The sequence below is a fragment of the Danio rerio genome, chromosome 7, assembly GCF_049306965.1.
Source record: "Danio rerio strain Tuebingen ecotype United States chromosome 7, GRCz12tu, whole genome shotgun sequence".
Taxonomy (NCBI): Eukaryota; Metazoa; Chordata; class Actinopteri; order Cypriniformes; family Danionidae; genus Danio; species Danio rerio.
In genome coordinates, this window is record NC_133182.1 from 71,675,812 (window position 1) to 71,689,480 (window position 13,669).

The window sequence follows — 13,669 nt, forward strand, 5'->3', positions numbered from 1 at the left end:
TAACTCACATGCCAAGTGCAGTTCATCATCTATTCATTCTATAAACCAATCATGTGACACAATCTCAAAAGCACAGTAGATCTGGGGTGCAGTGCAAAAATAAAGATTGCTTTCTCACAGTGACTTCAGGCTAAGGTAACCAACATTGCTCATTCTGAAAACGTAGCCCTATATACATTTGTGGAGATCGCAAATTATGTAACCAGAGGTCTGTATGACTGCTAGTGATGGGAAGTTTGCATTATTTTACTATATAAATACGGTGGCGCAGTGGGTAGCGCTCTCGCCTTAAAACAAGAAGGTCACTGGTTCCAGCCACGGTTTTCCCCTTAAGTCCAAAGATGCGCTATAGGTGAAATGGGTAAGCTAAATTGTCAGAAGTACACGTGTGTATGTGAATGAAAGTGTATGGGTGTTTCCCAGCAATGGGTTGCAGCTGGTAGGGCATCCTCTGCGTAAAACATATGCTAGATAAGTTGATGGTTCATTCCGCTTGGCGACCCCATATTAATAAAGGGACTAAGCCGAAAAGAAAATGAATGAATGAATTTTACGAGTTGCTTCTAAACTCATCTACAACGAGTCCAATTGTTGATCACACTACAAACTAGGCATAACTAGAATCCTATAAGAAAGAGAAAATAATACTTCATTGTTTACCTGGTCTTTTGTCTTTGATTATGTTAGCTCACCTCTTCTGACAGGTCTTTAAATTTGAGTGGTTCATTCTAGTGATGGGAAGTGATCTTTGAGTCTCGTTCATCAAGATGAACGAATCTTTTTTCGAGTCATTTCGTTCATTTGGTTCAATTTGCCAAAATATTAGTAAAACGTTACGAATTGCTTCCAAACACATTTACAACTAGCCCAAAAGGTTGATTGCACGACAAATAAATCATAAGTAGAATATAAGAAGGAGAAAATAATAATTCAATATTTACCTGCTCTTTTGTCTATGAAGGCATTTTTGTTTCTTTGCTCAGCTCACCTCTTCATGTCTTCAAATGTCAGGGGTTCATTCACGTTACACTGACAGTCACATATAATCTTAATCCATGCACAGCCGATAGGAGCCATGATCGTTCGTTCATCACATGACAGAATGACTCAAACCCGAGGACTCGAGAGATGAACGATTAAATTCTTTTTCTGGCTCTAAACACGTATGATTGGCTCGGGATGAACGATTGACTCAGACCCGATAGAGAACTCGAGAGATGAACGGATCAAAACCTTTTCTGGCTCTAAACGCATATGATTGGCTTCTGCCAGTGTGATGAAGACTTGAAATTAACGATACTACCTGCACAAATGTGCGCACGCGCGGATGAACGAATCACTCCCTGAAAGGACTCGTAGTTCCCGAGTCATTTTGAAGATTCGTTCAAAATGAACGAATCGTTCAAAATGAACAAATCATTCATGAACGACCCATCACTAGTTCGTTCACTTCACACAGCCAGTCCCATATAAGCTTAACCAAAGCACACAATCTGAGCCGAAAGGAGCCATGATTAGTTCACCATTCGAGTCTTCTGGTTTTTGAGTCGTTTATTCATCATGTGACAGCATGTAAAGAGAGACGACTGGAGAGATGGACGGATCAAATCTTTTTCCGGTTCTGACTGCATATGATTGGCGTCTGTCTTTCATGTGATGAACGATCGGCTCAAACCCAATAGAAGTCTCCAAAAAGGAACTAATCTTCCACTTCACCTACATAAATGTGCGCATACGCGAATGAACGAATCACTCCCTGAGAGGACTCATTATTCTCAAGTAATACAAAAGATTTGTTCAAAATGAATGAATCATTCAAAAATGACCTATCACTAATGTCTGCATTTTGTCTTTAAAGCGATTGATACGGGGCGGTATGATGCTGTTCTTCTTTGTGCTTACTGCTTACCTCCGTGTGGATGGCTTTTCCGTTGTTACAAGTTTATCCAGTGGCTCGCCACTAAGCGGCCACTATCTCCGGCTCTCCCTCATGAAGCTAATAGGGAAGTAACTGAAATTGCAATTCATCAAAATTCCACTAGTCCTGGCTCAAAAATAGAGCAGATTTCTATTGACCCCACTTTTAAAATGAGCAACTTTACAGCAGAAAAAATGTGTTTACAGCCTGGTACAAAGAATGATTTTGGATCATGCAGCTAATATTACACTTCATGAAAATTGTGAGAGGGGTGGATTTTTTTTTTTTATAGCTTATGCGTTTCCTTTATATTAGGTTATATTAAGTCTGCATAATTAAGGGCGTGGCCACTTGAGTGCCGTCCCTTCACCTCAGCTGATTCCGGCTGATTAGTCGCTGAACTCGGCATATACATCGTATTTTTGTTTTGTTTTATGTGGCTTTACACATTCAATTGCATTTTGGAATTATTTATTGTGCTCACAAACCATTCACCTGGCCTTCGTTTCCTAGGTGAGTGAAATTATATACTTGTATACCATCTCTATAAATGTGTTTGTTTTATTTAAGATCATTTATTTATCATTTTAAAATTTCTTTAGAACTTGAATGCACTCCAGAATCTGACAGATTGATTAGCTGTAGGCTCTAGAAGAGTCGTTGCAATACATGTTATGCTGGATTTCATATTTAGCCTTGCATTTACTAACACAGACTATATCTGAAGTGTTTAGAAGTAATTTGTGTTTTCCTCCTGTAGAAAAAACGTCATAAGAACGGTGTTTAGTGGCTCAATGTATTACAACAGTGTTTTTAAAAGACTAAACACTTTATTGCTATTGTATACAACCAAGCAAATGTGGTCAGAACACAAACGAGTCACAGGTAATGAAGTATTAAGGGTTTCTCCTGTAGAAAACCTGTGTATGCAAAAAACAATAGCAGGCTTCTGTAGCTCCGCCTCTTTGCCCTTGTTTGGTATCCCCCGGTTGGTGCGATAATGCGCAAACAAAATGGCGACGGTTGGCCACGCCTACTGGTAGCTTCTGTGAGTAACGTCACGGATACTACGTCCATATCTTTTACAGTCTATACTCGCCACGTACATCAGCAAACTTGTAACATTGTGCTAAGTTGACCTTGATGATGGGGTTTGAGTCAGGCAAAGAGCAGTTCCAGAAAGCAGGTAGGACAAAAAAATAAAAAATAAACAAATAAATAACAGAGTGAGAATGTGGTAATATCTGAAAACATGGTAAAAATCAGGCGAAGGCTTTATTTTTCTGGATTGCTTTTGAAAACACTTTCGGTTGGGTTCAGGGAAATTGGTGGGCACTGGTTAATCTGTGTTTTTGAAAACACTATTGGTTGGGTTTAGGGAAGGAGGAGAGTGGGTCAGTCAATCAGTCACTCAGTCAGAGAGTCAGTCAACACTGGCCTCTAGTGGATCAACATGAGAAGAGCAGGCCCAAATGGCACTCGCCACAGAAATTAGATATCTCAAAAAGCATACACAGAGCCTCTCTGTGAATTCGTGAAAACAAAAACTGCAAATAAAGTTCCTCCTGAGACATATTTGATAGTCTCCAAAAATTGAAGGTAACAGTATTTATTATTTTTAAACTGAATAGAAGGGTTTAAACTTTGATCATCTTTGTATGGAAGAAGGACACAGTGAACCAGGACACCGCTAAACTCAGCGTCTGAATGGAATATTGATCTGGTGACTCCTATTAAACCATTAGATAAGAGAAGCTGTGTTGACCTTGTCTTTGCTACCATGCGTTCACAGTGAAAGTGAAGATCACAATTTGTTTTTTTCAGAGAATCTTTTTGCTTTGGTGAACACAAATACTCCTCCTCAGCTTGCATCCCACGTGTGGTTTCGTTTATCATTTGCTAGGCACTGTTGTAAGTTGTAAATCTTTGAGCTGCATTATAAACCACAGTGCATGCATGAAGTAGTTGCAAATGCAAATATTTCCCAGACGTTTTGTGGCGGTGTGAGGGTGGTAGGAGTGGATGTGCATGTATATTTAATGGCAAACATCCCTCTGGCCCAGCAGGACTGTAGATGCTAATGAGGACTGGCAAGTTGAGAACAGAAAGTGCCACTCGTCTCTTCCCTTGATACACACCAGAGAGAGAAAGAACGAGAGAGTTTAAAGAAAACATCCACGGCATCGATGCACACAACTCCTTCTAGGGAGGATCCGGACATCATTTGGGAATAAAATCTTTGACATGTGAACAACAAAGCTGTTTACCACCATGTAGGGAACAACTGCATCAATAGAGCTTTTTTTTTTTTAAGGCATTTCTCATCTACACTCTGAAATTATCCGTAAATTAGCAGTTTTCTGTACTTTATGATTTATGTTTTTTTTTAATTGTTTCCCCCATTTGTTTATGCTTTTGAATTGCATTGTGGGACGTTGATCTTTCTTCCAAGAACTTTTAACCCTGAGTGTTTTGGAAAAGTGGCTTTTATTAACATTTTGAATAGTTTAAAGTGATTTATTGTCTGGGTTGGTTTTGTACTACCCGACAGAAGTCTCGTCATCAATCCCAGCTGTAAAAGCAACAAATAATAACTTGACTGCTAGTTGATTATTTGGAAAGGTGGCAGAATTTTCTGTTGAGCTGCACCTCAATCATCACAAATACTGCAGATGACCTATTGGAATCGGCATGGACCCAAGATTCTCACAGATATCAGTCAAGTTTGGTGAAGGAAAAATCATGGTTTGAGGTCACATTCAGTTTGGAGTCATATGAGAGATCTGCCAGCCTGATCTCACGAGAAAACGTAAGTATTTTACGTTTTGCCAGTTTAGTGGCTAATTCGTACGAATTCGCACGATTTCAGTCGTACGAAATGATACGATTTTAAAAAGGAGGCGTGGCACCTAACCCCACCCCTAACCCCAACCGTCTTTGGGGGATGAGCAAATCGTACTAAATTGTACAAATTAGATCGTACGAATTCATATGAATTAGCCACTAAATGAAAAAGTTACGAATTGCCGTGAGATTGTGTTGGATCTGCAGAGTGGATGGCAACATCAACAGTCTGAGGTATCAAGACATTTGGGCTGTCTCTTTACATTATAAACCACAGGAGAGGGCAAATTCTCCAGCAGGATAGAGCTCCTTCTCATACTTCAGCCTCTACATCAAAGTTCCTGAAAGCAAAGAAGGTCAAGGTGCTCCAGGATTGGCCAGCCTAGTCACCAGACATGAACATTATTGAGCATGTCTGGGGTAAGATGGAGGAGGAGGCATTGAAGATGAATCCAAAGAATCTTGATGAACTCTGGGAGTCCTGCAAGAACGCTTACTTTGCCATTCCAGATGACTTTATTAATAAGTGATTTGAGTCATTGCAGAGATGTATGAATGCAGACCTCCAAGCTCATGGAAGTCATCCACAATATTCCTTCTTTTTCCACTGCACCATGACTTTATGTATATTATTTCTGTTAAGTGACAAGACTTTAGTTTAAGCACAGTCAGACCTTACTGTCCTAATTAAATAATTAAAAATCAAGGCATGATCATATTTTATTTTGATAAAATAAGCATATAGAGGCCTTTGCCTTTCACATAAGCCACTTCTGATACCAATTGATAAACTAGAAGTAAAGTTATTATTTATTGATCCTAAAACTTGCATAGGCGACAAGACTTTTGTCAGGAAATGTATATTATGGTACAAAACATTTTTGAATAAATTGCAAACAAATACATTTTCTGTTATTTCACAGACTCATTTCTCTCTAAATTATTTATCTTCTATACATTATATTATTTCAAACTACTAAAATGTCAATAAAAGTCACTTTATTTAACTGTAGTGTTGAATTTTCAATATTAAATGTCCACAGAGCAGAGATCAACATCCCATAATGCAATTCTCAACCATAAATAAACAGAAAACACTTGCGAATTACAAAATACGGAAATTGTTTATTACCAGATATTTTTTCAATGTAGTTGGCTTTAACAATGGTTTTGGAAAATCCAGCTCAGCCTAATTAAATTGAATAGAATTAATAATAATAATAATAATAATAATAATAATAATAGTGACGCAGTAGGTAGTGCTGTCGCCTCACAGCAAGAAGGTTGCTGGTTCAAACCTCAGCTGGGTCAGTTGGCATTTTTGTGTGGAGTATGCATGTTCTCCCAACGTTTGCGTGGGTTTCCTCCAGGTGCTCCAGTTTCCCCTACAGTCCTAAGATATGCGCTATAGATGAATTGGGTAGGCTAAATTGTCCGTAGTGTATGAGTGTGTGGATGTTTTCCAGAGTTGGTTTGCAGGTGGAAGGTTATCCGCTGGGTAAAAACGTGCTGGATACAATGGCGGTTCATTCCGCTGTTGCGACCCCGGATTAATAAAGGGACTCAGCTGAAAAGAAAATGAATGAACAAATGTATAATATTAATAATAATAATAATCAATGTGCGTTGGTACAGGCCAACTTTATGCCTGGCATACGTGCATTTCTTGTGTGTGTTTGTTTTATATCCATTGGCGACTCCTAGAGGCAATTATGTTAAATTGCACACTGCAAAGTATCTTTGAGCCGTGCAATGGCAGCTGTATGGGACAGGATCACCCACATGTCTAGCAGGTACATAGGGTTTCCATACCATGTAGTTGACCAGCCAAACATTAAAGCTCAATTTGTAGCGATCGCTGGTTTTGCCAATCCAATTGGAGCGATGGACTGCACGCACATTGCTATAAAGGGGCCATCTGAAGATGAATTTTGCCCCTGAACTTTACCTGTAAAAAGCTATTTGTTACTAGTTAAATAGTTAAAAGGTGCAGTATGTAAGTTTAAAGTATTATTAAAGAGGTTTAATTAGTGTTAATTAGATCATAAACTTTACTATTTTGTGAGTGAGCGCACTATTCTGTGCTTCTTAATGGTTGTATTTAAATTTCTGTTGTGTTTCGTCTGACGCAAACAGCCAAACTGCTTATCACTGCAAATATCTCAGCATATTGTTAGGAGACAAGGTTTACAATATTAAGACGTTCATAATATTTATATTATTTGCTAATTAATAACCACCTCATGTGGAACTCTGAATCTGCTTCTCATTTTGGAGTCACCAGAGGTCGCATTGCAGTCATGGATGCATAATTTGAGAGCCTTCATGACAATGAATAAGGGTGCTTTCACATCTGTAGTTTGCTTCATTTGGTCTGCACCAAGGGTAATAAATGATACATTGTTGCATTTTCTGCCGTCTTTGGGTCGTTTTCACACCACACTGCTGGCTTTGGTCCGAACCAGTTGGAACGAATCAAAATGCAGTCATCTGACAAAATCCACATCTCTCATTGGCCAGATGTTGTTGAACATATTTCCTAAACTGCTTATTGATTGGTCAGAATTCACGTGCGGGAAATGCCAATGAACTCCCGCAGGTAAACAAAACTGGCAGACACAAAATGACACAAAACTTTTTACTCTGGAGGGACGACTGTGCTGACTGATTGTATTCCTGCTTTAGACAAACTATACATTTCGAGAATGAAGCGTGGCCGCGGCTGGAAAACAGTGTTTTAATGCATCGCTCGTCACTTCAGGAGGAGGCGTGAATTAATTTAGCTAAACTGTGACATGGTCATCTTGCAGAAATATTACCAACGATCCATCAGGTAATGTTTTCCCCTCTCTCTCTCTCTCTCTGTTGGTAAAGCGCTGTCAACAATATTTTTCCTCCATATCCCATAATGCACAGAGCATCGGCCTACGGCAGCTGAATTATTCCTAAAGTCGCAGTACTTTTTGCGGTTGGACCTGTTTTAGTACGAATCATGTTCTCACCACAAACGAACCGCTTCAGGGTTCGTTTGAAAGCCACCTCTTCAAGCAGGTCTTGGTACGCTTATTTGGTCGCTTTTGGTGCGCACTCGAGTACGATTGCTGCATTCTCACTTGCCCAAACGAACCGAACCAAAAGGGAAAACGAATTCTAGTGCGATTCAATCGAACTAAATAAGGCAGGTGTGAAAGCACCCTAAATGAAATATGCTGTTTTCCCCCAAGGCAAACCTGGGGTACTGAAATATAAGTAACCAAACATTGGGTGGGTTAAAGAGACAAAACAAAAGACACACATTCCAGCACGGAAAGCACATATTTAAAAAGCAGAATATCTGATTACTATTGTTTTTTAGATAAAGAATGTTCACTTAGCATGTTTCTTAAATATCGGCAAACATGTTATGGGATTGTAATGCTTTACAAGAGTCAAAAAATTACATACAGCACCTTTAAAGTTATTAGTAAATAATGAAATGATGGTAACTAATAACCTTAACTTTTTTTGTATTTGATTGCAATAATGCAGTAATGTGCACCTCGTATATCTGCTTTGAAACAATGATTATTGAGAAAAGCTCTATACAAATAAACTCGAATTGTAAGGCCAGACAGCAGAACTCACACAACAACTTAGCATTTGTTCTTTTTTTACTGCCATGAATTATAAATACTTAGAATATTTACTTTACATGTAGATATAAAACAGTTGATTGTATCTAGATATGTTCCAACGCGTTGTTGGCATGTCCCAAAAATGTACAGAGTAGTTTCAAAATAATCTCAACCTACAAACCTGAGACACTAGAAAAAGAAATACAGCAAGAACGTTGCCAAAGCTTTGCTACATAGTAGCAATTATGGCTTCAATGTGTGCGCTGGAGCCGGTACAACCTTCAAGTCGAGACGAAACCGAGTTGACCTTGCACAAAATAAATCTCAGTACAGTGTAGGACCTCATAACACACAATGCGGCATTAGCCAAACGTGGCTTATCAATATGCACAAGTACAGTAGCTAGAGAAAAATGTTTAACATTTATCATATGATGTCAAAGTCAGAGACATCCAGGTGCTTCATTTCTCAATGCCGTCCCAGGTCTCGAAAGTCATCATAAGGTGCTACCAGGCAACATATTGGTGATGGTCCAGTTCTGGCCAGTGCATTTTTGGAGGGTGAGCTGAAATCCGAACTCATTGTCATTGTTCTCCACGAGTTCAAGGCATCGCTTTGACTTTGTATTCTGGATGGAGCCTCCCTGAAGAAAGGAGAAAGAAAATAGATATATTTCATTACAGGCTCCCTCGACTGTGCCCGGGCATGTTTCTGTACAGATGGAGCTGTCAGAGTGTCATCCGTCTTTCCATGAAATTTGCTTTCAATGTGGCTAACCTTTCACACTTCACGATCAGAGAAATCTCATCTGCTATTACAGCCTGATCTGGCAAGAAAATGTGCTTACTCATACATGTACGCATATACATTTTTATATGTTTAAGCTGTGGAAGCTAAAAAGTAGAGAAGATTGAACTGACAGCATTTAGAAAATACTTTTTGAGCGATGTAAACAATGATAATGGTTCTAACATATATCCTGCTTTATATTTTACATTTCCGTAGCTTCTGAAAATCTAAAAAGGTCCACATATTGATAAATAATGTTATGGTGGCCATTTTAATGTCAAGATATGATTGAAATGCCTCTTGTTACAGTTATGAAATAGTTTGACAAGCAGGACATGTTCCTGGGCCAATGACATGCCCACACTTAAATATAGTCTGTAGCAGGGGTCACCAATCTCGGTCCTGGAGGGCCGGTGTCCCTGCAGGGTTTAGCTCCAATTTGCCTCAATACACCTGCCTGAATGCTTCAAGTATACCTAGTAAGACCTTGATTTGCTTGTTCAGGTGTGTTTGATTAGTGTTGGAGCTAAAATCTGCAGGACACTGGCCCTCCAGAAACAAGTTTGGTGACCACTGGTTGATAGATACATCTACACATGAAGAGTTTTTTGCTAAATCAGATAACCCAGTTTTTAGACATCATGATTTGGTAACACTAAAGGGCCATGACACCCCCCACTTTCGGTTAAAGTCTACTTCAGAAATTTTTGAAAAGATGCATGATTAATGGGTGTGGAGCTCCGCGAGCATAGGGCAGGAGTGGGCGTGGCCAGCAGGGGAGAAGGGGAGCGAATAACTGTTGTTGACAGTTAGCTCACAAAATGAGACACAAACCGTGAGGAGACGCATGAGTTTATAGTTCACAAAGTTAAAATGCAAAGAAATAAACAGTAATTTAATGCCCTGCTACATTTGTTATTCGTAATTTCATATACACATAACCACAATTTATATCTTTATAAAGATAAGTGTGTATATAGAGGATTTAGGCTAACACAGCAGCACGGCGATGTGTCTGAATGTGAACGAACTCCTGATAAATGTCAACATCCGCCATTCTTCAATTCTCGCACTGCTCTCCCGACAAAAATGCTTGCAGCACACACACAGCTTTGTTGTATGATCGGCCCTGAGAAGATCGCGGGGAAAAAACATGCAACAAACTGCGTGGATCATGGAAACAAACACATGCGAGCCTTCATGAATGGTTACTGCGTGCCGTTGGTCTGTCTCACATCTTGTTTGAAACTGGCAGGTCTGCCTTCGGAAAGCACGTGATCTCATGAATAATTAAGCAGACGGCTCTTCTCATAGGATAAGAAAACTCTGCTATGAATAATAATGAGAAACCGACGCATCATCATTGCACTTGCGGTACTTCGCTACGTCGCTGATTTTGATCCCGCCCCAAAAATCATTTTAAACCCGGAAGCTGAAATTAGCTGACAAAAGCTCATAATTATCCAGTTTTCCCCACAATTAAAGCTGACAGGTGCTAACATTGTCTTAACTGATGCTCAACACACACACACACACACACATCTGTTAATATAAAAAAAAGTTCTCCAGGGTGTCCTTAACCTTTAAGTTCTAGTAACTCCCACTAATAGCTACTGGATTATACCTGTCTCCTAATTCAATATTAGCATTTATAACTATTTATTAGTAGTTTTATTATATGGTATGATCTGAACCTACATCCTTAATCCTAACCAATACCTAAACCAAATTACTAATTATTAATAAGCGGTAGATTAGAAGTGTATTGAGCTAAAGGTCTTAGTTAATTTCAAGAATTGTACCTTAAATAAAGTATGATCCATGTATTATACAATTATAAAACAAATATTGAATCTGTATTATTTGCTAAGTTGAATCTGTATTTTTTGTTTAGTGCAGTAAGTACTAAAGAGAAAAATTGTGAAAAAAAATCAGAGAAATACTAAAAACTAAGTTCTGTTAGTTTTTGCAAACAAAGTCTTCAAGTTCTTACAATCTCTTTACATAATATTTATATAATAAATGTGTTTATAGCCACATATTCATATCAGGTAGATATTTCAAGTCCCTAACCTCGGTCTTAAATGCAATCTTTCAGCTACACAAAAACAAATGACAATACATTCTTAAATTATAGTCTGTAGAAGGGGTAATGAAGTTGCTGAAAATCATGGTAGTCGAGGTGATCAGATTTCATGCAAATAGATTTGAATTCCATACATTTAAAGTGTAAAAACAGTTTGAGAGGGTTTGAATCAAAATGATGTTAGTATCAATAACATACTATAGTTTTTATATACTATATATTGTTTACTTTTATTTTTAATATCAGTCAAACTTTAACAAATAAAATTTAAATACTAAATAATATTTTTTATGTCAGTTTTTATTATTCATTTATAGTTTACTTACTCCAGGACAGTTTATAACGAAGTTGATATTTAGCCGCACCATGTTGGTGTTTCAAAACATCTAATTTTATGAGATGGGTCATTAGTCCAATGCTCCACCCCCAACTTGGAGGACCAGGACATAAACACATACACTACGGACAATTTCATTCATTTATTCATTCATTTTCTTGTCGGCTTAGTCCCTTTATTAATCCACGGTCGCCACAGCAGAATGAACCGCCAGATTATCCAGCAAGTTTTTACACAGCGGATGCCCTTCCAGCCACAACCCATCTCTGGGAAACATTCACACACACACTCTTACAACTACGGACAATTTATATTATTCACCTGTACCGCATGTCTTTGGACTGTGGGGGAAACCGGAGCACCCGGAGGAAACCCATGCGAACGCAGGGAGAACATGCAAACTCCACACAGAAAAGCCAACTGAGCCGAGGTTCGAACCAGCGACCTTCTTGCTGTGAGGCAACAGCACTACCTACTGCACCACTGCTTTGCCCCACTACGGACAATTTAGTTTACCTAATTCACCTATAGTGCATGTCTTTGGACTTGTGGGGGAAAATGGAGCACCTCCCCTTTTCTGTAAATATTGACAAATGTCCCAATTATATTGTGAAATTTCTAATACTCAGATTCTCAAGTATGTGATATAACATATATTTTGTCTTTTAAACAGCTTAATAATGATCATATTATTTGTTATATGACGGCTAACAGGCACTAGAAGGTGCTAGAAAGGATACGGCTGCGATCAGACGTTAACAAGAAGTATTTATGTTATTTATTAAATTACAAATTAATTGTATTTTATTAGTGTCTACCCCTATCTCAACCCTAAACCCTCGCCATAAGATTTGAATTTAAGCAATTGATGACATGCGCTCTGAACGTTCTAATCACACTGGTGTGATCGTATGTTTTAGTGTCCAGCCTAGGCTGATCACACCAGTGGGATTGCACAATTGAATGGGTTAAAATACATTTTTGATTCTACCAATGCATTATGAAAAAAAAATATTTATTTGCATTATGCAACAACAACAACAACAAAAAGTCCTAAGGCACTCTACAACGTTTTAATTTGAGATGCAACACAAAGCTCACTCAAAAAACGCTGCTTGTTCAAACTACTTATTTACAATGAGCTTAATAAACAGACAGAAAACAAGGAACAGATAGAGAAGCCCATCATTAAGCAATCATCTGTGCATAAGCATGAAACAAGGGAAAATTCTAAATCCTAATCCCAAATGCAACACAATCCTAATTTTGACACGTTTTGTGGCTCGTAAGATGAATAACAAAATAGGTTGAACATTTAGAGACATCAGGCATCTTCTGCTCTCTCCTGATGGAGTCTCATCTCTTGTATCTGTAAGAAACAGTAGCGCTGCAGGCTTCAACATGAGAGAGAGCTGGAGGGAAGCATCCACGCCAGGGAGAACCCGACTGCAGGATTGAGATACGGTGGCTGAGGTTTTCAGTTTAACTCGCTTTTCACAGAAGAGCTCGCCTGTGGCCTTAAGAGCAGGTTTATTCGCTCTCAGTAGCACAGACTTTGAGAGGAGCTCAGCTGTGGTCAGGAGGTCTTTAGACAGAGGCTTTACATTCTCCAGCAGTTTCTTTGAGAAGGCTGTTATCTCAAGCCTATAATGTGCGGTTTGCTCCTTCTATGTTTACCAGAACAACAGGACACACAGCTACAAGCTTTACAGTTTAGCAGGTCAGTAGGGTCTGCGCTTCAGAAAATGCAGTTGCGGATTAGGGCAGTGCTAGTGAACACCTGTTATGTTTCGTGGCGTATATTAAACATATTTAATAGAAATGTGAATTAAATCATGCGTGTGTGTGGACAATATATAAGTTAACAACCCAGGCTCATTGGATTTATGTGCCCAGGGATACATTTTTGAGAACTGAGAAATATGTACCTACGTTTTCTTGCTATTTTTTTTTATTTTTTTTACAAATCCACTAGAGGGCGCCGTCTACATTTTTGACAATTTCAATTACATTACTGGGGGATATTTTATTCTATGAGCCATTTATTTTAAATCCAGCAGAGGCTGCTGTGCACATTTCTG

At 38.7% G+C, this 13,669-nt stretch overlaps 1 protein-coding gene across 3 annotated transcripts in view; it reads right to left on the reverse strand.

Annotated features, from left to right (window-relative positions):
- Positions 1 to 8,396: 8,396 nt before the first annotated feature.
- The window catches only part of galnt18b (UDP-N-acetyl-alpha-D-galactosamine:polypeptide N-acetylgalactosaminyltransferase 18b), a 195,329-nt gene continuing 190,056 nt past the window's right edge, over positions 8,397 to 13,669 (reverse strand). For all 3 annotated transcript variants that reach the window (XM_003199013.7, XM_009303592.5, XM_073907530.1), the window contains one exon: positions 8,397 to 9,019. In XM_003199013.7, the coding sequence (XP_003199061.1) occupies positions 8,873 to 9,019 (147 nt within the window). In that variant the 3' untranslated portion in view covers positions 8,397 to 8,872. The remainder of the gene's footprint in view (positions 9,020 to 13,669) is intronic.